The sequence below is a fragment of the Phascolarctos cinereus genome, unplaced genomic scaffold, assembly GCF_003287225.1.
Source record: "Phascolarctos cinereus isolate Bilbo 61053 unplaced genomic scaffold, phaCin_HiC Scaffold_1;HRSCAF=81, whole genome shotgun sequence".
Classification (NCBI taxonomy): Eukaryota; Metazoa; Chordata; class Mammalia; order Diprotodontia; family Phascolarctidae; genus Phascolarctos; species Phascolarctos cinereus.
Window position 1 is genome coordinate 287,105,199 of NW_027555514.1, and position 25,941 is coordinate 287,131,139.

At 48.2% G+C, this 25,941-nt stretch overlaps 1 protein-coding gene across 1 annotated transcript; it reads right to left on the minus strand.

Annotated features, from left to right (window-relative positions):
• Positions 1–2,223: 2,223 nt before the first annotated feature.
• On the minus strand, positions 2,224–21,889 carry PNPLA5 (patatin like domain 5, triacylglycerol lipase). Its single transcript, XM_078147814.1, is given in 11 exon segments — positions 2,224–2,678; positions 3,788–3,853; positions 4,434–4,541; positions 5,674–5,806; positions 8,940–9,152; positions 11,994–12,054; positions 14,019–14,228; positions 15,656–15,721; positions 18,529–18,761; positions 21,578–21,820; positions 21,823–21,889. Coding segments are annotated over 11 exon segments (1,542 nt in total). The 3' UTR covers positions 2,224–2,536.
• Positions 21,890–25,941: the final 4,052 nt, after the last annotated feature.

Sequence of the window (25,941 nt, forward strand, 5' to 3'; positions counted from 1 at the left end):
GGAGTAAAGCCCCAGTCACTCCAGCCTAGTTATAGCTCTGGTGGTATTCTATGACAGCGTGGTGAAAAAAAAGCATTGACTCTACAGTCACCCCTCTGGACCTCGATTTCTTCATCTGTAAAATGAAGAGCTTGAACTAGGTAGCTTCTAAGGTCCCTTCCACTGATAGATATAGGATTCTATGATTCAAAATCACACAGCATCAGCGATGTGAAGATAGATTTTTGTTCAGGAAGAAGTTTGGAGTCATTAAAAGGACTCTGAGATCTCCCAAAGATGATCTATCCTTGTCTCCTCCTCCCTAGTTGAAATCTAGGAGGCCTCGCTCATTATCCATTTAGGGTGCCTGTCCAAGATATACATAATCATAATACATAATCACAGGCTGACCATCCAACTGCAAATGACAGTCTGGACAACAAACATCTTTCATCCACTTGGTTTTTTTCAGTGTGGATCATCAAGCCAAATTCTTTGGAGTGCTAATAGATCTCATTTTGGGGTCTCTCAGCAGTGTACTCTTGGGCTTGGTTTTGCTCCTATCAACATGTTGTTATCTACGAACAGAACATCTGAAAAACTTGATCCATCTTCCACCTGGGTGGTGCTAGACCTCCTCTGTAATGGTACCGAGCATCTTCAGTGAACCTACATATCAAAGTTTTACAATGCACTTGATAGTAATCACCAGAGGAGCAAATAATGTTATCTCTGTTGTTAGGTCTTTCAATGAGTCTTGATCAACTTGAACATATGCCTGGGAGCTGCCTTGGTTGAGAGGAGGGTGTTTGTGGTGGCGTTCACTTTGCTGAAAGTCAGGATTGTCTGGTCACTAATCTGAGCCTAGTGGAGCCTGGGATGCTCTCAACCTTGCAGGCAATTTGTGATGATAAAGATGTGCTCACCTACAGAACAATGTTTGCAAAGCCTGTCTGCAGCCTTCTAATGCACTCCTCAAGGAAGGCTTCAATGCCTATGCAGATTATTCTCATGAAAGGGGTGCAAAGAAAGTCTTCCATGAGTTCTGAAGGGAAAAATTTTCCCTAACTGGGGGAAATCATGGAAGGTTTCATGGAGGAAATTAGCAGCTTAATTGTGGGGTTTTAAATTAATTAATTAATTCTTAGTTTTCAACATTTACTTCCACATGATTTTGAGTTCCAAATTTTCTCCCCATCTCTCCCCTCCCCCCACCCCAAATGGCATGCATTCTAAATACCCCTTCACCCAATCTGCCCTCCCTTCTATCACCCTCCCTTCTCTTATCACCTTCCCTTTCTATTTTCCTGTAGGGCAGGATAGATTTTTATACCCCATTGCCTGTAGATCTTATTTCCCAGTTGCATGTAAAAACAATTTTTAACATTTGTTTTTAAAATTTTGAGTTCCGAATTTACTCCCTTCCTCCCTCCCCACCCACCCTCATTGAGAAGGCAAGCAATTCAATATAGGTTATAAATGTGTAGTCATGCAAAACACTTCCATAAAAGTCATGTTGTGAAAGACTGTATTTCCCTCTATCCTATCCTGCTTCTCCCCATTTATTCTATTCTCTCCTTTGACTCTGTCCTTCCTCAAAAGTGTTTGCTTCTGATTACTCCCTCCCCCAATCTGCCCTCCCTTTTATCATCCCCCCCCCCACTCTCTTATCCCCTTCCTTCCTGTTTTCCTGTAGGGTAAGATAGATTTCCATACCCAATTGAGTGTGTATGTTATTCCCTCCTTAAGCCAAAGGTTCATTCATTCCCTCTTACCTCCCCCCTCTCACCCTCTACTGTAAAAGCTTTTTCTTGCCTCTTTTATGTGGAATAATTTACCCCATTCTTCCTCTCCCTTTCTCCTTCTCCCAGCACATTTCTCACTCACTTCTTAATTTTATTTTTTAGATATCATCCCTTCATATCCGACTCATGGGTTGGGTTTTAAAGAACAGAAGGTAGGGGCTGGCACACCAGGCACAGGAAGCAGTGTAGATAAAGACAGGTAGTTGAAAAAGCGCAGGACGTGTCTGGAAGAATGTCCATTTTGCCTGGATTGTGTAGGGTGTGGCTAGGCATCACATAAGATAAGGCTGGAAAGACCAGGTCCATTCCAACAGTAGAGGGTCTTGAATGCCAGGCAAAGGAGATTGAAATTTACCATGTAGGCTGAGACTATCTAGAAATGTGAGCAGAAGGGTGACATGAACAGGGAATGATAGGGGGTCAGAACAAGATCAATCCATCAACCAATCCACACATGTTTATTAAGCACCTCCTATGTGCCAGGCACCAGATCAGTCTCATTTCAGCTTCCAAGTTCTGTGGAACTCTAACCAGGGCAGACATAGGCCCAGAAAGCCCAATAAACAGAAGGCATACTCCAGAGCATCTCACAATAAGAGAACTGTGCCCAGTGCCCAGACAGACAGCACCCCTAGGAGCCAGGGCTGGCTGATAGGCACTCCCCACTCTGGGTGTCCTCTGGCCAAGGCTGTAGGAGCTGATGAAGAAGGAAGGACGATGACTCCAAAGGCCCTGCCACCATGTCAGCCAGCTCACGCCCTCAGTGGTTGGGGGGGAAGGACAATCTCTGCCAAGGAAATGTTCATCTTGGAGTCCTCAGTGTTCCACAAGTCTGGCTGGGGAGAGAGAGGCTGCATCGAGCCAGAAGAACCAGAGGAAGACAGACTCTGCAACCTGGAAAGAAAGGAAGGACCCAGGCCCATCAGATTCACAGTGTTTGAAGGGCCCCAGAGAGCATCCAGTCCAACCCAAACCCATGCAGAAATCACCTTTGAAGCATTCCTCATTTGAGCTCATCACCTCCCAAGGCAGTCCACTCAAGCTTTGGACAGCTCTGATTATTAGGAAGTTTGCCTTTGCACTGAGCCAAATTCTGCCTCTCAGTGACTTCCTCTCCTTCCTCACCCCCTACCCCCCACCATCATTGCTTCCCAGTCTGCCTTGTGTGAATAAGTCAAACCTCCCACAGGAAAGCTCTTCAGACACTGGAAGACTGTCAAGTGACCCTCCTAAGCCTTCTCTCCTTGGGGTTACACACATGCCAGCTTCTAGCTGGGAGACATTTTTGTCATCTTCCATTATCTGAAGGGCTATCATGGAGGCAAGTGCAATTAAAAGGGTGGTAGAAGGGAGCCCCGGACACAGTCACACAAACTGAGTTGGTGTCCTTATAATTAGTGGTTAGCAAATATGATCTGATTTCTTCCTCACAACACCTCTAGGAAGTAGGTGTTCATTCTCCCCATTTTACAGATGAGGAAACTGAGGCACAAAGTTGTTAAGTGTCTGCCCAGGGTCACACAGCTAGTAAGTGTTTAAAGCAGGATTTGAACTCAGATTTTCCTGACTCCAAGGCCAGAATTATAACCACTGAATCACCCAGCTACTTTATTCACTGTGACCTTGGGCAAGTCTCTTAACATCCCAAAGCTTCAGTTTCCTCATCTGTAAAATGAGGAAATGACCTCCTTTCAAGCTCTTGTTTTTCTGGGCCATAGAAGGCAGAATTTAGATCAAAGACTGGAAATTAAAGGGAGGTAGGTTTGGGGGTCCATCTAAAGAAAAATCTCCTAGAAACTGAAGCTGTCCTAGAGTAGAAGGGTCTGCCGAGGGAGGTGGTGTGAACTTCCTTCCCATCAACCAAGGTCTCTGAACAGAGGCTGGTGACTTCTTGCTTAGGACCTATCAGTCAATCAATTATAAGCATTTATTAAACACCTACTATGCTCCGGACCCTACGTTAATGTAGACATAACTTCTGTTCAGGTTGAGGGTTTGATCACCTGGTCTCTGAGGTGTCTTCCAGCTCTGCATGGATGAACTTGCACTTCAAGTCACCTCTTGGCTCCCTGGGAAGAAGGAAGACAGTTTGGGGAGGTATTTTGGAGGCCCTTGGCATCAGGGGGTGGTGGCACCAGTAACAAATTCAGCCAATGTCCTAACAGTGGAATTCCCAGAATGCACTTGTAGTGTTGGGCAGGTGAGGATGGGGGGGGGAAGGAAATTTGAAATCATGCCCCCATGGAAAAATCTGAAGGGAGTAAGATTTTGTGGTATGATGTGGAGAAAAGGGCAATGGATTTTGAATAAGAGAAGCTGCTACTGACTTTTTGTATGATCATTAGCAGGTCACATCCCCTCTCAGGGCCTCAGTTTACTCCTTTGTAAATTGACAGCATATGATAAGATGTCAGCTCTAGATCCCCACAGAGATGAGAGAGATAGAACAGAAGGTGGAAAGATGACTAGGGCCAAGAGAAAAGTGAGCATTGTTTTGTTTTGTTTTTCATTGGGGTGGCCCAAGCACGCATAGAGAGGGATGGGAAGGATTCCCTAGGGAGACAGTGATGAGTCAGGGCCTGGCTCCATCACACCTTGGTCTGGTGGACTCTGCCTCCCACCCAGCCCTCGCCCGCTTACCACACTGACCCCAGAAGTCTGTCTTTCACTTCAGAGAAGACAAAACTGCCAAACTTCTTGAGTTCATCATGCATCCACCGGATATCTTCCGGGGCCTCTGGAATCCAGCTTATTAACCTGCAAAAGACGGTGAGGAAAGGACTGGGAGTCAGCAGCAAGGAGAGGCAGCAGTAGATAAAACACCAAGCCTGGAATCCGAAAGAATTGGGTTCAAATCCTGCTTCAGACACTTATGAGCTGTGTGACCTTGGGCAAGTCACTCAACCCCTCTCAGCCTCAGTTTTTTTCTATGTAAAATGGGAGGGGGGTAGATATAATGTTATATAAGGTCCCTTCCAGCTTTAAATTTATGATGCTGGGAATTAAAGGAAAAAATGGTATTTGGGGCAGGATTACAACAAAGCGGATGCTGGTAGATCTGAGCTCAGGGCTGTGAGAAAGGAGCTCCCACCAAACACCTTAGGGAGGCTGGAAGACAGAATGCTGAATCGAGGCTAAAGGAATGAGGGGTTTGTAGCCTGAAGAAGAGGAAGGAGGAGTGGAGCCTGGAGAAGGCTCAGAATGACACTGAAGCCTATTGTTCTGTGAATTCTGTGAACAGCACAGCTCACCTCCCCAGAGCTTACAATGGCATGAAAGCCTTTGGGACAGCAAGTAAAGTCAGCTCCCTTCTCTGGCCTCAGTTCTCTCATTTGTAAAAAGCAACGCTTGGACAATAACTGAAAGGTCCCTCCCAGCTCTGCCATTGCCTGTTCTAAGCTCCCTTCTGGTGCTGTCTGTGTTCTCCATCTTAACACTCCATGTTCTAGGGTCACTTCAAATCATGCTCTGTTTTTACAGTGTCCTAACATCCCTTTCTGGTTATAATTTCTAGATTTTCTTGACACTTTGACCTCCCTTCAGCCCCAGCCAGATGATCCCCAGCACTGGGTTTTCAGCATCCATTTTCTACTGCCCACTACTCCACTGTGGAGACTCCTTGGAGAAAGCCACCAAACCCAAGCTGCCTTGACTCACTGCCAAGGTATGGTGCCCAGTCTCTGCTAGGCTCTCCCTGTAGCCCAACATCTTCCATCCTTCTCCTCTTACAAACCTTAATATGTGATTGAAATAGGAATAATAATAATAGTAGTAGTAGTCGTAGTATTTAGTGTTACTCATGTCCCTAAAGTTTAAACTTCTTCATTGTCAAAGCAGTGTCCAGCCCCTTCCTCACTGCGTCTCTCAGCAGGGACAAGATCTCACTCACCTCTTAGTCTTAAAGTACACATACTCCAAAGGCAGTGTGCAGGGCAGGAGTGCGTAGGTCAGCACTTGGCCAGGTATTGATCGGGAAAATCGGGCAAAGAATCCACTGGGTTTTTCACATGACTTCAGCAAAGCTACAACACATAGGGGCATTTGATTGAGAAGCCTAGAACCTCAAAGCCAGGACAAATCTATAAAACAGGGGAGGTCATGACTGGGAGGAACACGGCAACACAAAATGTCAGGACTAGAAGAGGCCCTGGAGATGATCTAGTTTAACCCGCTCATTTTCCTGTAGCTGAGAGAGAAGGGACTTGCTTAGGATCGTCACTAAGCTTGATAATGAGTGAGCAGACTTGGGACTAACACTCTAGTCCAATGGTCATTCAACACAAAACCACTCCACTCATGAGTGCCCAAGCTCACAGCCATTTTTAGACTGCCCACAGACTGGACTCTTCCCCATCCTCTTCCCAGTCTTTAAAGAAGTCTAAAAAGCCAAGCCATGGGGTTGGGACTCCTTGTCATCTGAAGACCCATTTCTCAGGGCTCCGCAGAGCTTGGCACTGCCTTCCAAGCATCTCCCAATGCCTCAGTCACTGTCCAGGAGCTACACACCAGGTACAAGTCTAGTTAGGTCCCACTAGTGGCCAACAGGTCCTACTTTGCCTGCTCCCTGAACCCCTATTTTGAATAAAGATGCTTGCCCAAATCTCTAGCAGTTAAAGGTTTACAAAGCGTTTTACTCACAAGCACCTGAGAGGAGGGAAATACAGGGACAGTCATCACCCTCCATTTTACAAATAAGGAAATTGAGACCCAGAGTGGTCAATTGTCCAAGGTCACACCACTAGTTAAATTTCAGAATCAAGACTCAGATTGAGATCTTTGGATCCCAAGACTTGCCCTGCCAGCCTTGATGAACAAGTCAGGTAACTATTCTCAGCATCCATTGTCTTTTCTGTAAAACAGCATCCCAGATTTCATGCTAACAGGGACCTTCAGGTACTATCGCATCCAACCCATTCATTGTACAGAGGCCCAGGGCAGTGAAGTCACTTATTCAAGGTCACAAAGGTAGCAAATGGGAGATCTGAGATTCCAACCCAGGTCCACTGATTTTAAATCCAGGGCTCCTTCTTCTGTATCATGGGGCCTCCAGAAAAAGCATAAACATCAGCCGTGATTGTCATGGAAAGGGAAGCTCTGATAATAACGATCATTATTAATATTCCTCTGGAGGGCTTTGCAGCTGTAAGGAGTTCTTGTACCCCTCTCATAAGGGCCCTTTCCTCCATGACCCCTTTATGACTTTGACCATGGTCTTCAAGAGTTTCTGTGACTACAAATTGGACCTCCCTGCACATGGTGAGCCTCGACAGCTAAGCTTAGCCAGACTGCATCCTCAGACAGCTGGCCCACTGTCCGTCACTGGGCTGGTTCTGGAAACTCCCCTGACTTGGTAAGGAGAAGCTGCCAATGTGAGAGCACAGGTGGCAAAGCTCTGGAGAGCCCAGGGCCCCTCTACCACCAGCTATTATCAATAGGAATGTGATGAATTAGTATAAACAGAACAGGAAGTATGAGATAAGGATCCTAGGAGAGATGCAAGACAAGGGCTCGGGGTGTCCCTCTAAGAGGAAAAGCAAATGGGTTCGGTGGGGACAGAGGGAGGGCAGCTGGTCGGCTTTATCAAAGAGATGACATCCAAAGGACACCCAGATGTCAGCAGGTGGTCAGTGGATAAAGTGATCATAGGGCCCTGGTTGTAGAGCTGGAAAGGACTCCAATCCAACCTCCTCTTTTAACAAAGGCAAGAACTGAGCCCATTTGCCCAGAGTCAGCCAGGAAGTTGTCTGAGCCTGAAGTGTAATGGAGAGAGACCTGATTAAATCCCACCTCTGACACCAAAGGCTGTATGGCCCTTGGCAAATCCCTTAACCTCTCAGTACTGTCCCAGCTAACTCTCTTAAGACAGAGCAAGAGCCATTGGTAGGGGAATTTTTTGTTATTCTCTGCCATTGAAATCACAGGTCTAGTTCCCACTCCTCCCCCCCACCAAAAAAAAATAATATGGCAGGAAAAAATCTCCAAGAAAAGTGAATAATCTAATTCTGCTGAAACAAAGAACACACAAAGCAGGCAAAAGGGAGGGATGCTGGGACATCACAGTGGGACCAGATTATGGAAATCCTCTTCTGGCAGGCTAAGGATTTCAAGTTTATCCTCTGGCCACAGAGAGCCATTGAAGATTTTTGAGCTGGGGAGTAACATGAGCAAGCCTGTGGGTTAGGATAGTTCCTTGGGCAGCATACACTGGATGGACTGGAGAGGAGAGAGACTGTCGATATGGAGATGAATTAATAGGCTAATGTAATGATTCTGATAAGAAGTGATGAGGCCAGATCCACGGTGCTGTCAGTAGGAGTGGAGAACAGGGAACAAATGTGGGAGAGATTTGGGAAGTAGAATCAATGACAAGGACGGAGGGCAGTGTAAGGTGGACCCCATCAGCGACGGCGAGGAGGAACATGGGCAGGCTCTAGGGCACACTGGAGCGAGTTGAGGTGGCCCTGAACCCTCCAGGGGAAGATATCCAGTGGTATGGGATCCCAGGGTCTCTCATGAGCCAAAGACAATACCCAAGGACAAAACTCCCATTTAGGAAGCAGGAGAGAGAGGGAGACCAAGTAGGAGCAGTTAGAAACATAGGGGGAAAGCAAGGAGAGAAGAGTGTTTCAGGTAGAAGAAAAGCTCCTGGAGGGGAGGGCAGATCTTATCTGCCTCTGTGACCCCACGCTACCCTGCGTAGGCACAGAGCCTTGAACCCAGAAGAGGTCCCCAGAACCCCTCGCAGTCCAGACTATTTCACTCTTTGTGCTTCTGTCCCCAGAGCCCATCTCAGTCCTGGTGCAGATACTGCACATTCATTGTTGTTGCTCAGCCATCTTAGTGCTGTTCGCCTCTTCACAGACACATTTGGGGGTTTCTTGGCAAAGGTGCCACAGGGGTCGGCCATTTCCTTCTCCAGCTTATTTTATAGATGAGGAAATTGAGACAAACAGGGTGAAGTGACTTGCCCAGGGCCACACAGCTAGGAAATGTCTGAATCCAGATTTGAACTCATATAGATGAGTTGCTGACTCCAGGTTGGCACTCACTCTACTGTGCCACTTATCTGCCCCCTACATTGATTTATTGATGCATTCCTGATGGCTGACTAGATGGCTGACTGGGTGGATGGATGGATGGATGAATTAGCATTACCTGCTTCAAGTTCTGGAGACAGGAGCTCAAATTTTGTTATATCTCTGACCAACACATTGGGCACTCTCCAGTTAGCACATGATCCTCCTGACTTTCCCTTTTCCTCACTGCCACCATTTCTTCCTCCATTACTACTGGCTGGCCAAATTACAGAGCTAGGTGATGAGATCACCCCACAGGGCAAGTTTGGGATGACTCCCTCCTTTGTAATACCTGAAGAAGAAGAAAACATGAAAAATGATATGCCAGTCATCACGAAGGAAAAACGCCATGAACCAAACCAACTTCCCAACCTGAACGGATCAATGTGGGCATGGTGTCATGTATGTGCAGACCCACTCATGTACAGAGATGTGGGTGGGCACAGCAGAGTACCAAAGCTGGGAGTAGAACCTGTTGTCTCCTTTGCATTTTTAAGATTCATAAATCACTTCAGAACATCTCTGCGAAGCTGGCAGTTCAAGAATTGCTCTCCTTGGGGAAACTGAGGCTCAGAGAGGCTGTGATTTGGGGCCATAGATTTCAAGCTGAAAGGAAGCTGAGAGGCTACCTAGTTCAACCTCTTCATTACATAAAGAATGAAATTGAGGCCTGGAGAGGGGAAGGGACTGGTTCAAGGTCACCAAAAATTCTCCCATCTTGAAGGCCATATCCTGTTGTCCATATTTGAGCAAAGAGTCTGGACTGTGGAAAAGCAAAAGGAACATTGGACTTGATGTCAGACATCCTGGGTTCAAGTCCTGGCACTTCTTTTACTATGACTTTGAGCAAGTTTCTTTGTGCTCACTGGGCCTCAGTTTCCTCACTTACAAAGCAGGGCTCATCATCCTTGCTCCTGCTCACTCACAAGGAGGCAACGAGGGAGAGCTTTGTAGACCCTGATGCAACACAGAAAGGGTGGCCATTGTTTTAACAGAGGATTGTAGGAGCTGGGGGCAATCAATTCTGGAATTATGGGGTCACGAAACGGAAAATGCTTTCAGACCTTGGAAGAATTGTATGAACTGATGGAGAATGAGGTCAGCAGGACCAGGAGAACCACCTATACCATAACAGCATTGTAGAGACAAACAACTTTGAAAGACTTAGACACTTTGATCACTATAATGACCAGCCATGATTCCAGAAGACCCAGGATGAAGTATGCATTTCTGACCTCGTCGGAGGTCTTCAGGCAGCCTGGGTGACTGACTTTCAGGGATAAAACCCAAAACCCCTTCTTAGAATTACAGAATCTCAGAACTGAAAGGAACACCAGACGCCATCTTGTCAAGCCCACAGTTGAACAAGAATCTCATCTGTGTTTTTACTGTCAAGTAGCCACCCAGCCTGTACTTGAAGACCTCCATGGAGAGAGATCCACATCCCTTCATGGCAGCCCATTCCACTTTGGGGAAGCTCTGATTATTAGCAAGTCTCCAGACTCCCACCTCAGGATTCTCTCCACCCTCACAGAATGGCTATCACCAAGGTTGACCAAAGGCCATGACAAGACTGGTGGGAACTTCTCATTTCCAGAATATGCTGGATCAGGAGGAATGCTTCACATCCAGAAACCATATCTTGTTTATAATTTCAAGAAAAAAACACTTCCATATTATAAATATCTATGTTGTTATCACTGAGCCCTCCCTCTCTTCATTAACACAGATTGTGGCACCCCACCCCCACCTCCCACTTTAACAAATTTTCTTCATGAGTTGCTATTGTTGGAAAAATTAGTTCCCTTAACTCTGCCCAAAGGGCTACAAAAATGTGCACACCCTTTGATCCAGCAATAGCACTTCTAGGGCTATATCCCAAAGAGATCAAACAAATGGGAAAAGGACCCACATGTACAAAAATATTCATAGCAGCTCTTTCTGTGGTGGCCAAGAATTGGAAATTGAGAGGATGCCCATCCATTGGGGAATGGCTGAGCAAGTTGTGGTATATGAATGTAATGGAATACTATTGTGCTATAAGAAATGATGAACAGGCTGACTTTAGAAAAACCTGGAAAGACTTGTATGGTCTGATGCTGAGTGAAGTGAGCAGAACCAAGAGGACTTTGTACATAATAATAGCCATGTTATGCAATGACTAATATTGTTAAACTGAACCCTTCTCAGCATTACGAGGATCTAAGACATCTCCAGAGGCCTCGGGATGGAAAATGCTGTCCACATCCAAAGAAAGAACTATGGAAGTCGAATTGCTCTCACTTATTTTTACCTTAAGTTGAGTTTTGTTTCATCTTTCTGATGGTTCCTCCTGTTGGTTTTATTTTTTACTTACAACTTCACTAATGTGAAAATATGTTTAATGGGTATGTAAATGTAAAGCCTATATCAGATTGTGCACTGTCTTGGGGAGGGTGGGGGGGAGGAAAAGGGAGAAAAATTTTCAACTCAAAAGCATATGGAAAAAAGAAAAAAAGAAAAAAAAATAGTTCCCTTGTGGCTGCTCCGCTTGGCCAGACTGGGCCTTGGACAATAGACACGTGTATCCTTCTCCAGGCCCACAGCAGGACTGTGGACAGAGCTTGGCCTCAGTGGCACAGCCTCCTAGTACCCAAGGGGCATCTCCATTGAAGGAAGATGTTAGTGAAGCAATAATAATAACAGCTCACATGCATGTAGCACTTTGTACTTTCCTCAACATCCCTCTAAGGTCAATAATATGTGTATCAGCATCTCCTTTTTATAAGAGGGGAAAACCCAGGATTAGAGGTCATCCCATAAATGGAAGAGTTAAGACCCACAAATTGAACTCTAGAGCTAGAAGGCCCCCTCTAATCCAATGCCCGAATCTTACAGGTGAGTAAACTGAGGATCACGGTGACTGACCCAAGACCATCGAGGCGGGAGGCATCAGAGAGGAATTTGAACTCCCAGAGGTTCAAGAGGGAGGAACCCTCCAGTGCCTCCAGAGCTAGAGTGCTTTTCCTTTGTACCACACTGCGCATGCTACCCTGAACACGTCTTCTGAATCCATGTTGAACACTCTTTCCCTTACGTGACATTGCCTCTGCTGGTAAGCTCGTTACCGAGATCCCCAGCAGCTAAGACATACCTCGTCTTTCCAGGAACCTCAGAGCATCTAAATAGCCTTGTCTGCAAACATCTGCCACCACCTGCAAACACAGAAGACACCCAGGAGCCACCTTGGAGGCAGGGCCTGGACACAAGGAGAAACAGCTTTCTGCTTTAAATGGCCTGCACCTCTCCCCACTCCATCCCCCACACAGCCCTTGCCCCTTTCCGACTGTGTGCCCAGATCAGGCCATGCAAAATATAAGAGAAGAGGCACCCCCTAGCTTGAGTTCATCCTCAATGATGTTTCCATGGAAGAATGCTCTTAGCGGCTGCCTCCCACCTGCCCATACCACCCCAGCGTGAGAATATGCCAGGGCTTGAACCCAGAGTGGCGGAACATTGAGTTGGTCTGGGTGGAGCTTTTGAGCTTCATCCAAGTCTCCTGTGTGTGCACACTCACATGCACACACACCCCCACATTCACACTCACACACACACACACACACTCATACTCACACACATTTATACATTCACACACTCACACATACTCATACTCGCACTCACACATTCACACACACAGAGTTCTTTAGCTCTGACAGGAGCCTCCGTCTGTGTGGACTTCCCAAACCAGCTGTGGCATAACCAGGCTCCTCCTAGGAGCAGGCTCGGTTGCCAGCCTAGGGGAGTCCTCCCAATCCAGGAGCCTGCAGCAAAAGAGGTCCCTCCCCCTCTACCCCACCCTCCTCTGTACAAACTCCCTCCTTCAAGGCCCAGCTGGAGCTCCACTGGGTGCTAGAAGCTGCTCCTGACCTGCCCCAGGCACACAGATGGCGCCCCTTAAATGCCCACAGCCCCTCATGTTTGCAGCTTCCCTTCAGCTTAGCCTGGCTCAGACAGGCACTCTCATCGCCCAGTCTTACTGTCCTGCTATCTCCCCTGGCTCTCTGCTCTGCCTTAGGTCTCCCTCAGCTTTTCCTGACATGATGCAGAGCTGGATTTTGCTTTTTTGCCAGGGTGATGGCCATCAGGCTGGCAGAGGCTGCCTGGCACAGCAGAAGGAGAAGCCTGGAAGTCCAGTCTGGGGCCTACCACCTACTAGCTGTGTGGCCATTGCCCCCCTTAGCCCCAGCTTCCTCCTTTGTTAAATGAGGGTGAATGAATGAAAACCCATTTCAATGACCACCATTGTGCCAGTAATAATCCTCGCACTGCCTGCGTGATGGACTTTTTGGGGAAAGAAGCTCCATGGGGAGGGACGTGGTCAGGATTTCAATATAGTCTGAAGATTCAACAGTATCCCACAGGCTTCACTGAGATTCACAGACTCTCAGGGGCCTTAGAAAGGTCTGGTCAAACCCACCCCTGAACAGGACTCCCTGCATTCTTGAAAAACAGTCAGCCAGGCTCTGCTTGCAGACTCACAGTGATGGGGAGCTCACTACCTCCTGGAGCAGCAGCTCAGGCTAGGCTTTTCCTCACCCACTCTGAAGAAGCGCCCTCTGGTGGGGAAAGTGGTGCCTCCACACCATCGCCTACACCCTCTCACCTTACTGATGAAGAAACAAGCCCAGAGAGGTCATTGGATCATAGACAGAACCGAATGTAGAGAGAGCCTAGTTCAACCCTGTGAAGGCACCTCAGTGACTTGCAGGTGGAGTCAGGAAGGCCTGAGTTCAAATCCTCCTTCAGACACTAATTTGCTCATGTGACCATGAGCAAGATGCTTAAGTGCCGTTTGCCTCCGTTTGCCTATCTGCAACGTAGGAAGAAGAGCACCATTTCCCAGGGCTCTGGTGGGGATCAAATGATTGACATGGGCCAAGTGTACTGCAGACGTTTTCCAAACCTCTCATTTGACAAGAGTGAAAGCAGGCCAAGAGAGGGAAGCAACCTGGCTGAGGTCATGCAGGGTCACTCGGTCACTCAGCCACTCAGCGCCTGGGTCGCGGCTGGACCCCAGGATATCTGCTGCTGACACCAGACTGAGTTCTCCTGCTCTGGGGGGCCCCCCACACAGGCGCTGAAAAGAGACCAACGGGGGGCCAGGCAGATGGAGCAGTACCTCGGGCTCTGGAGGGATGAGGCTCATCACCCCAAAATGGAAGTTCCTGGTGCATATCTGGAAGCTGGCATTGCAGAGGTTCAGCTCGTGGAAGCTGGCAGAACTGCTTTCCGGGCAGATGTCCACGGTCCCATGGAAGGGGGAGACGGTGATGGTCCTCTTCGAGTCAGTGAAGGGGATATTGTTACTCAGAGCTCCATCCACATAGCGCTGAGGGACAGCAAGAGAGAAGGTCAGATGGAAGGGCAAATGCCCACCCTTTCCTCCTTCTTGGGGTGCCTCCCTTCTGCCCTCTGCTTGCAGGAATGGTGAGAACAACAGTTGCCCTTTCTGCACTGATTCAAGACTGACCGAGCACAATCCTCAGAACAGCTCTAGGAGGTAGCGAATGCAAGCATTATTAGCCCGGGTGGACAGATGAGCAAACTGAGGCTGAGAGGAGGAAAGTATCTCGCCCAGTGTCACCACTAAGAAACTTGAGAGACCTCAGGGAAGGTCTGTGCCCTTTGCACTGTCTACTTATTCATTTATTCATTTATTAACAAGCATTTATTATGTACCTACTCTGTGCCAGGCACTGTGCTCAGCACCGAGATTAAAAAGACAAAAACAAAGCAATCCCTTCTCTTCCAGAATGTACATTCTACTGAGGGAAATGACAGTCTGCAGCTGTTCAGTCTTTTCAGTCGCGTCTGACTCTTCCAGACCCTATATGGGGTTTTCTTGGCAAGGATCCTGGAGCGGTTTGCCATTTCCTTCTCCAGCTCATTTCACGGATGAGGAAACTGAGGCAAACAGGGTGAAGTGACTGGGCCAGGGTCACACAGCTAGTAAGTGTCCAAGGCTGAATTTGAACTCAGGAAGAGTCTTCCTGACTCCACGTCCTGAACTCTATGCACTATGGTGCCACCTAGCAGCCCTGAAATAGCATGCACCCAGATAAGTAAATACAGAATAATAAATGATTTCCTTCCAGGATTCTTTCTCCTTTCTCCCAATATCAACTCCAAGCTGCTTGAGGACAAGAATGTACTTTATAAATGCCCCTTTCTAACTATATTCACAGATAATAGACCAGAGAAGCATCTTACCCATCTAGAGATGATCTAGTCCAACCTCATTTTATAGATGGGGAAACTGAGGCCCAGAGATGGGGAAACAGGAAAAGTGCAAGCCTTGGAGACAGAAAGACCCCAAGTTCAAATCCTGCCTTGATCACTTCTCCACTCTCTGTGCCTCAGTTTCCTTCTCTATAAAATGGGGAGAATAGTAGCGCCTACCTTCTAGGGTTGTTGTAAGGATCAAGTGAGTTCATACATGTCAAGCGCTTTGCAATCTTTAAAGCACTTTATAAATGCTAGTTATTACTGTCCAAAGTCATTTAGCTAGCCAGCCTATAGATTTAGAGATAGAAGAGACTTCACTGGCCCAGGGACAATTATTCCAACCCCCTCATTTCCCTGAGAGAGAAAGTGAGACCCAGAGAGGTGAAGGGCAGAGTCACACAGCTAGAACACGGGAGAACCAGCCACTGAATGCAGCTGTTCTGAACCCAAGCCCAGTGCCGTTGCTGCTCAGTCCCTCCCCTCTTTTCCCAGAGTTCTTCAAGGACATAGGAAAAGCACCTGCCAACTTACGTTTCCCTGAAACTCAGGCGGGATGACACCACAGTAGAAGGGGAAATATGTGCTGCAAATGACTGCCTGGGAAGGAGAAGGAGAAAGGCTCCATTACACACGGACTGCCAAGGAGAAGCCAGGCCACCCTCATGATTCCTCCCATGCAGATGTCTTAAAAAAGACATCTCCACGTAACTTTGCTGTGTATTTGGAGGGAATAGCAAGCTGCACATGGAAGATTTGCACTCGTCTTTCTTATTGTACTGGGTTATGGAAATGCTGGGGGTTTTGTTCCAAGAATTAAAATAAAGTAAATTTTTAAAAAAGAACGTAGTTTCCTCCAGGGCAGGGGCTGTTCTCACTTACGTCTCCAGTGCATCTCTGGTGCCCAGAGCCGTGCTTGGCATACTTGGTGGCTAACGAAAGCTTAGTGATTGCTGAATTGATTGGTGGCCAGCCTGATTAGCATCAGAGTAGGAAGCTTCAATACCCTCATGGGGATTTTGTGTCTATTTAGTCAGGAATATGTCTCCCCAGAGAGAGTGAAAGCTCCGTGAGGGCAGGGCTTGTTTCACTTTTGTATACCCTTGCCTGGCTCAAAGCTGGCACTTCAGTTCTTGTCGATTCATTGATGGATTGATTGATTTTCAGCTCTGATGCTTATTATTGCTATGACCTTAAGCCAATCTCTTTTCTTGAAGATGCCTCATTTTCCTCTCCTAAAGAAAAGCTAAGGAATTGATTCAGTTGACATCTAAGGCCCTTTCCTAGCTCCGGATCCTCCAGAGATAACCAGCCTTTCCTCCATTTTTAGAAAGCTATTTCCCACCAGCTAAAGAGAAGAACTTTTCTGCCTGCTGGATAAATCATTACCCAGTCCTCAAGCTTGCATCTCCTTTCCCTCTACCTACAAAATTGCTATGGTCTCCCCCAGACTCAAACAATTTTCCCTTGACTCTGTCACCCCCTTAAGCTATTGTTCACTATCCTTCCGCCCTGCAGTACTAGACTAAAAAGAGCTATCTGCCCTCATGGCCTCCTCCCTTGCCAGCCACTCCAGCCTCCTGTCACCTGGTTCCTGACCCGCCCATCCCACCAAAATGGTTCTCTCTGTCCCCATCACCAAGGCCTTCCTTGGTGCTCAGTCCAGCGGCCTTTCCTCTGCCTCTGTCCTTCTTGACCACGCTCCACACAGTAGGTCACATCCTTCACATACTTTGGCTCCCTGGTCTTTGGAGACACTGATCTCTTTGGGCTCTCCTCCTACTGACCTGAATGCTCTCTCTCCATCTCCTTTTTACTCACTATTCTTTCTCTCTTGTCAGTCTCCACCCCCTCGTGGGTTCAGCGATCTCTCTACCAATGACTCCCAGATCCCTAGAGTCATTCCTGGTCTGTCCTGAGCACCAGTACAACACCTCTGACCACCCCCTGCTCGTCCTCACTTGCTCCTCAAATTCAGCACACCCCAAATGGAACTTCCTTCCTCTCCCTTCTCTGCTCTGGTGCCACCACTGTTCCCCCACTCACAAATGCAGAACCACCTTTTGTTCTCCCCAATTTTTCACCTTCTCCGTCCAGACGCCAAGTCCTCCCCCATCAATATTTACATCTGTCCCCTCCTTCCCTCTCACACAATTGCCATCCTAGCCAGTCTCCATCACCTCCCATCTGAATTATTACAACACTCTCCTACCTGCTCTATTAGTTATAAATGTCTCCAGTCTGTCCCCCTCCCACACAGCTGCCAAAGTCACAGCTCTGACCAAATCATTCCCTGCCCAAAAGAATTCAGTTGTTCTCCATTGCATCTAGAAGAAAATAAGAAGTCCTGAGTCCACCAATCAAAGCCCTCCATGACCTGGTTCCAGCCTTCATGTCTTTCTAGACTGGTCAAAGCAGACCCTGCCATTTCTGCTCTCCCATTTGAGCTCAGGATGCCCTGTCTTTAGTTGCTGAAGTCTCTCCTTCCCTTAAAGCCCAACTCGGGGGCCACGTCCTCCACTGCCCATGTGAAAGTGATGGCTCGCTCCGAGTTCCTCCTCACAGGGCGCCTCTACCTCATTGTCTCTTGGGTCAGTTACCTGTGAGCCTGTCTTTCCCATCATTTGATTAGAAGTTACTCAAGGGCAGGGTCTGTCTCTTACTTGTCTTGCTCTTCCTGATGCCTACCTAGCATGGCACTCTGTGTCCAGTAGGCATGTAACAAAAAAAGTGTCAAACTGAAAAACTGAATTTAATAGATTGAAAGGAGCCTTGGTGACCATTTTGTCTAAACCCCCCCCCCCCCAGCCTAAGGCAGGAAGGCCTCCATGAAAGAAGGGACAAACACAACACTGGGCCTCAGGCAGCTGTAACATTCCCAAACGTGGCCTGAACCAAAAGGTAACATAGATAATGCTGATGTGTGGTTTTGTAAGTCCCCACGTCCCCACAGGCATCCTCACACAGTTACGTGGCCCTCGTTTCTACTGGAGCCTGACCCCAGGGCTCTAAGGTGGACGTGTTCTGCCAGATAGCTGCCTCCTGGCCACACCTGACATTTTACCCCAAGCAGGCTGGGAGAATCCTCCCAGTGCAATGACACAGAGAGGGCAGAGATTCCAGGGATCTCCACCTCTATCTGAAAAGCATCCTGCCACCTTCCATGCCCTACTCCCAAGGCCACTGGAGAAAGCAAAGGATTTAGCCTAACCTGCCTCCTTCACAGGAGGATGCTCAAGGCTGGAGTGGTTTCCCAAAGTCACAGAGCTCTGGTCAGTAGCAGAGCTTAGGGTCAAAGCCGGATCTCCTGACCCAAAGCCAGCGCTGCCTGGCTACACTCTGGGGCTGTCCAATTTACCATTCTCTTTGTTGGGGAGCTCAAGCCTGACTCAGCCACAGAGACCCACCTGGATGAGCTCATCTCTAGTGGCAAAGTGGGTGATAATCACATTCTTTCCAGCTGGCCACTGAGTGAGGGAGATGCCCATCCTCTGGGAGGCCAGCTCGTGGACGTTGTCGGGAAGGTACTTCTCAAGGCGCTGTTTCATAAAGTCAGTGAGGTCATAGGAGGGGTGGAAGATGCCAATGCTTTTCATTTGGATTTCCTTGACCACGTCCATGAGGTTGGAACAGCAGAGGTCTAGAAGAGAAAAGCAGACAGGCCCTTACCTCAACACTGACCCCTTAGACAAGTCCTTCCCTTTGGCTTGGTAGGGGAGGTGGGATGGGGCAAAGACTTTACCCTCAAATAGGTAAGGAGCTACGACCCATTCTCTGACAGTTCCTTCCCTTCTTCTTCTTTCCCTTTCTTTTCTCCTTCCCTTCCCACATGGAGTTCCCCTATCCCACCGAGATCATAAATGTACTGGTTACTCACAGACCAAGTCCACCGATGATCAACTGGACACTTTGATCTGGGCCAGTTCTCTCCTTAGGCAGTCTGGTGTGGTGCTCTACCTCCTTCCCCACCCAGACCTACCCTTCCCCCTCCTACACACACACACACACACACACACACACACACACACACACACACACACACACACACACCCTGATCAGTTTTAGCCCTCCTAGAGCTCAGAACTCCCAAACTCAAGATATCCCTCATGCACAGCCTGTCCCTATACTAATAAAAACACAAACCCAGACCACTGCCATCCCAGAATGGGCAAGATATTATTAAATAAAGATGACAGAATCTAGAGTGAAAGGAGAGCTCATTAACAACAGTTTGGAGGACCTCTTAGAATCCTTAACTTCCTTCAAGGCACGACCAAAGTCCACCTTCTGTACAAAGCCTTTCTGGTCCCTTCCCACCTTTTGGTATACCTTCTGTATTACACACTATAAAGCTTTTTTTTTTTTGAAGGCAATTGGGGTTAAGTGACTTGCCCAGGGTCACACAGCTAGTAAGTGTCAAGTGTTTGGTCTGAGGCCAGATTTGAATTGAGGTTCTCCTGACTTCAGGCCCCGTGCTCTATCCACTGCACCACCTAGCTGCCCCATACACTATATAGTTTTATACTGCTTGGTTATGTCTCTGATGTCTCCCTCATTAGACTGTGAGCTCCTAGAGAGCAGAGACTGGGTTTTTGCTCTTCTTTGTCTCCCCAGCACTTGGTATACTAAGTAACTGGCATATAATAAGAGTTTACTAAATGCTTATCAAGTAACAAAAAAAAAAAAAACCAGAGAAGGAGAGACAATGTGGCCTAATGGATAGTGAGCTGGTCTCAGAATAAAGACCTGGGTTCAAGTCTCACCTGTAACATATACTAGCTGTGTGACTCTGGGCAAGTCACTTAACTTTTTAAGTCTCTAAGTTACAGATGAGTTGCCTCTCTGTGTCAATAAAGGGAGCTCTCTCACTGACAATTCCCAAACTGGTGAAATTTCCGAGAGGTGGGGGGAGGGGAGCAGAGAGGGTGTTTGGCAGAATTTTCCCCCTCTTGGTTACCTAGGGGACTGGAAGCCAGCATAGTGGAGGGAGTTGGGTGCCATTTTTTGATCCAAGAGGCTCACACTTGAGACCTGGCTCTGGCACTTACTAATGGTGTCACTGGGAACAACGTGGTTCTTCTTCCTGGGCCTCAGTTTTGTCATCTACAAGATGGGCTCAATAATCTGCATTACCTGCAAGGCAAGCCTGTTAGGAGGAATGTACCTTGCAAAGCATAGCTACATGAGTCAATGAGCTTCTTTCTTCTTTGTCTTAAAGCTTTCTTCTTCATAGCTACACAGATTCTTGGAGCTTAGAGGGACCACAAAAGTCACCCGGTTTAATTCCCAGCGGAAAAGGAACCCCCCCCCCACCACGACATCTTCAACAAGTGGTCACTCACGCTGTGATTGAAGATCTCCAGTGACAGTGAACTTACCACCTTCCAAGTCAACCCATGCCATGTTAGCCAGCTCTGATTGTTAGGAAGTCTTGGTATAGGAAGATTGTTAGGAATCTGTCTTTGCAACTTCTACACACACACACACACACACACACACACACACACACACAAACTCACACACTCCTCTTGTTCTGCCCTCTGAGGCAAAAAAGAATGTCTGATCTGTCTTCCACGTGACAGCTTGGAGATAACTTAAAAGCAGCTACTCTCACTGCCACCTCCCATCTTCTCTTTTCCAAGGGTAACCTTCCCCTCTTATGGCATAGTCTCTTTCCATCTTCCTCCAAACAAAACCCCTCCTGTTTGCCACCACAGCCAAGTGTCTGGCCCAGGAGACAGATTCAGACAAGCGTCTGTCTTTTCAGTGGGTCTTCCACCTGTGTTTAGCCTAAGCTGGACTAAGCCTGGCTGGGCTCAAGATCCCAGAAAGCTCCTCTCCCACTTGCCCTTCGGCTGCCCCGTGAACTCTCAAATGGTGGAAGCCAGGGAGTCCGAGAGCCAGGTTCTTGCCCAAACTTTTCACTGATCTGCCCTCTCTCTGGGCTTCAGTTTACCCTTCTGCTAGGTGAGGGAAGTGGGAATGTCCTTAGATGCCCTCTCCAGTCTCTGCCACCTCTGTCTTGGGGCCCACTGAAAGCCTCCAGCCTGCCCTCCTTCCCCTTTCCCTCCCTCTCCGAACCCTCCCCCCATTTTCCTGCCTACTTTTCAGGTTTGAGCTTTCCTGATCCTGACACCACTTCAAAGACACCTGGCCCAGGACAGGGCAGGTACCAGAAGCTCGGGAGCTGGAAACTGCCCAAGATCACTGTGAAATCAAACCCATGGCTTACCTGCCCACAAACTGAGATGGGGCTTTAGAGATCACCTGCTCCCTTCCCCTCTTTTTAAAAGCAAGAAGGTGATCTGCCCCAGGACACACAGCCCGGGAGTGGCGCAGTCGGAATCCGAGCCCAGACGCTTGGACCCCGAGTCCAGGAGCCCTACGGAACTCCGCGCTGCCCGGGAGTCTGGCTGCGGCCCCAGGCCCCGGCCTGCCCCTCCAGCAGCCACGCACCCATGGACATGTTGGTGATGATGGCGAGGCAGCACAGCGAACCCGACGACGAGCCGTAGAAGCGGCGCGCCCCGCTCAGGAAGTGCGGGGCGCGCTCTCTCAGGCAGGATACCACGCCCACGTGGTAGAGCCCCATGAAGCCCGAGCCTGCGAAAGACACATCCCAACTTCCCTCCTGCTCGTACATGTCCGCAGACCTAGCCTGGAAGCAGCCCTGAATCCGGCCTCCTCCTCCAGGAGCTCAGGGAGGAAACCTAGGCTGGCTAGCCTCTGCCTGGGAAGCCGCACTGAGACCGAGGCAGCTGGGAGCATCCGCGGGGCACAGCTGGCCAGAGTGCAGCCTTGGGTACCAAGCCAACTTAGCACAGCTTCCACGTCCGTGACGTCACCCGCCAGTCCATCCAATCCCAGTGGCTGCGCTCTTCCCCTCCCCGCAAGCAACCTGGGGTCCAGCGCAGGCAGCTGCAACTCCTACACACACACACACACACACACACACACACACACACACACATACACTCAGCACCCAGGTTCCCACCCGGAGGCTCTCACTGAGCCAGTCGCTCCCGCTTTTCCAGATCAACGAAGCTGTCCAGGCTGTTCCTAGAGGTCAGGTCAGGCTTGCCTCCTCTGCAGTGCGGGGGACAGGAGCCACTCACAGGTTCCTAAGGATCCGAGATTGAGACCTGGAGGGGACAGATGTGCATTAGCGATCACCCAGCTCAGCGCCTTTATTTTACACATAAGGAAACCCAGAGAGGCCTGGTGACTGCCCGAGGTCACACAGGAACAGGTCGGTCAGCGTATGTTCGAGCTCTGCTGGCCAGGAAAACATGTTAGAACTACAAAATTTAAAAAGAAAATGGCATTAACTCTTTCAGGGCTTGCTCTGTTACTTCTCCAGCATTCATTCCTTCATTGTTACTCCACTCACCCACCCATTCATTCATAAATTCATTCGTTCATTGAGTGCACTCATTCATCACCTCATTCATTCACACTTGCCTTCACTGGTTTTCTTATTCCTTTGTTAGCTGATTTGCTCACCTGAGAGTCCCTTTGTTCATTCACTAACTCATGAGTTCACTTAACAAATATTTACTAAGTGGCAACTTTGGATGAGGGCCCTGTGAGTACCAGTGGCTATTAAGGTGAGAAGCATTTGATTTCCCTCTCAAGAAGCTTCCAGTCATCTACAAGGAAGGGTCAAGATACTCTGGAGAAATAAACTAACCCTAGGCAGAGGGCCACCTGCACCATTGGGTGGCTTCCAAGGGAGGAAGGTCACTTCCAACTGAGAAGCCATGAACCCTCCGTACTCTCTCACCTCGGAACCCCTTTTGACCACAGAAGATAGAAATAACTGGATATTTAATTTTATAGCACCTTAGAGTTTACAGGTCACTCTCCCCCTCCCCGAAATGACCCGGGGGGGGGGACAAGTACTACTGTTCCCATTTCACAGATGAGGAAACTAAGCCTAGGGAAGGGAAGGAACTCAGCTAGTCCATCTCTCTCTCCTCTCTCTACAATGTCTGAAAAAAGTAACAAGGCAACAGGACTAAGGTTGGAGACTTTAATGAGGCTGATGCTAATTAGCCCAGATAAGCAGTGACTAAAATGGCCCAGGTTTCTGAGTTGTGCAATGGACTGGCTCACAAGGTAGTGAGCTGCTATTGTGACAGATCTTCAAGTAGAGACTGGATACTGACTTGTCAGGGAGTTCTCCTTCAGGCTGCCCTTGAGCATCTCAGCATGGGGTGTCTCCTGACTCTGGATTCTGAATCTTCAATTCTATAGAATAGTACTTTACACCCACAACCTCACTCGTTCCTCACCAGCACCCCATGAGGGAAGGAGGGCAGAGCTTGTCATCATCATTTTATGAGGAGAAAACCGAGGGGCCAAGAAAGGAATTGATTTGCCAAAGGTCACTTGGGAAGTCGTTGGCTAAACCAGAAGTTGGACTGAGGTTCCTGCATCCCTGACCAGAGCCCATCCCTCTGTAAAGCAGCCTGTGCTTTGGTCTCCTTAACGCTGCCCTCTTACCCCCTGAGCTGGTCACCTTGGGGGATGGACCTCTGCTTCCTGAGTCACCAACCCACCATTCTGGGTGTATGCACTTCCTTCAGAACCTCTCCTCCTCACTCCTCATACCACACCCAACTCAGGAGGCTGTCAACTGCACCCTCCCTACTGCAAACAAGTCAACAAGGTTTGGCCCAGCAGGTAGTGGTATTTAGGGTTTACCAAGCACTTAAACACTCATTTAAATTTTCATTTTTTTATTTATGAACTTAAGCACCAGCCAACATGAACAAAGATTAGAATATATAAAATATAGACAACGTAGGAACGGAATACAACTCCACTGGACTGTATAGGTAGCCATGAACTGCAAAAGATGCAAAAAGGGCAGAAAAACATAGCCGAGGGCAATCCACATGATTTAGCCTGGCATTCGAAGCTCTCTGTGCTCAGACCCCAAGATGCCAACCTCACAACCAATCCTCCCTGCGGTGTAAAGAAACTGCCATCATTTGCTTGAAGACCTCCAGGGAAGGGAAACCTATTGCCTCCCAAGACATCCCGTTCCACTTTGGGACCATCTTTTTTTCATTAGTGTCTTCAAGCAAGGGATGGACCACCATTGGCTGGGTGGAGGGTAGAGAGGATTCTTGTGCATTTATGGATGGGACTAACTGGTTTCCAATGCCCCTCCCAGTTCTAAAATTCTGTCATGATGCTACTCTTACTCCCTTTATCCAGAGCCTCATCACCTCATGTCTCAGAGACTAAATCAGCCTCTTAATTTGTGCTCCTGGCTCTGATTTCTCCCACTCCCTTCCACCCAGCACAGGCTGCCTGACCCATCTTCCTAAAGAACAGTGTTGATTACATCACTCCCCTACCTGCCGCAAAAAGAGCAATGAGCTGGGTGTCAAGGGACCTGAGTTCTTTTCACCTCAATTTGTTCATCTGTAAAATGGGGACAATACCATATTGGTCTGTATATGGCCCAATCCTCTAGAACAGGATTATAGATTTGGAGCTGGGCAGGTCCTTAGAGATAGTCTAGTTCAAACGCCTCAGTTTACACAGGACAGAAAAGCCCAAACAGCAAACAGACTTGCCTGAAGTCATAGAAATCACCAATGACAGATCCAGATTTGAACCTAGGTGATTTGGCTCCAATCCTGCTCTTTTTGCTGTGCCACACTACCTCTGACTTAAGGTAGCCCTTGAAGTCCAGGCTCTTCTTCCTCAAGGGAATGAATTTGCTACCCATAGAAATTGCTATTGTAGTTACTTCTCACTGTACCAGTGGTATGTGTACAAGTGGTCCCATGGCATGCTAGAAGCTGAAAGTCCTGGTTCTGTCCCTGGCCTGCCATGAGACCTTAGACAAGTCACTTCCATTCTTAATGGCCACTCTAGCATTCTGGGACACTACACATGCTTACTTTAAGAATAGTCATATCTCCTGGAAGGGGGAGAATGGTTGGGGTGGGGGAGCAGACAGCTGAGCTCAATTCAATGTGGACTTCAGCACGCCTTCCACTGGTGAAGGGAAGCTGTCAGAGCAGAACCCAGCACCTGCTCCAGACACTGAACCAAAGCCTCATCCTCAGTGTTAGAGACCACTGGATAGTGTTTGAGGGAGGTCAAGGATCAGAGACAAGGTCACGGCTCCCCTCTCTGAGCCACAGGGGTTTTCAGAGGGCAGAGAGCAGAAAGAGACCTTAAAAATCAGTCTGACCTTCCATTTTACAGAAGAGGAAACTGAGGCCCAGAGAGGGGAGCAAACTCAATGATCCTAATGGGCATTGATACAATAAATGGAGGTTTGCAAAGCACTTTACAAATATCTTAAAATCTATACATAAAACTGGTTTTTACAAATGAGCTTCAGAGAGGCTCAGTGATTTGTATAAGGTCACACAGGGACTAAAGACTAGATTCATGTTCTTTCCCCTCACTGGACTGTTTCTTTTGGATATTTTGCTCCTACTCTATAGCAGGCATTCTCAAAGTGCCTCACATCCCACCCTCTTCCAGCCCACCCTCCACTCAGTGGCCAAACTGACCTTCCTAAAGTTCGGGTCTGACCATCTCCAGCAACTCCTAACTGCCCCAGGATCAGAGGTAGGATCCTGGAGCACTCACGGCCCTCCATACCTGCCCCCCCTTTCCAGTCTTCTCCACCTTACTCCCTCCATGTACTCTGTGACCCAATGATACTGGCCTCCCTGCTCTTCCTCCTACAAGACACTTCATCTTTCCACTGCCAGCATCTTCCCGAGCTGCCCCAAGCAGCTGCTCTGTCCCTCCTCATCTCCACCTTGAAGCTTCCCTGGCTTCCT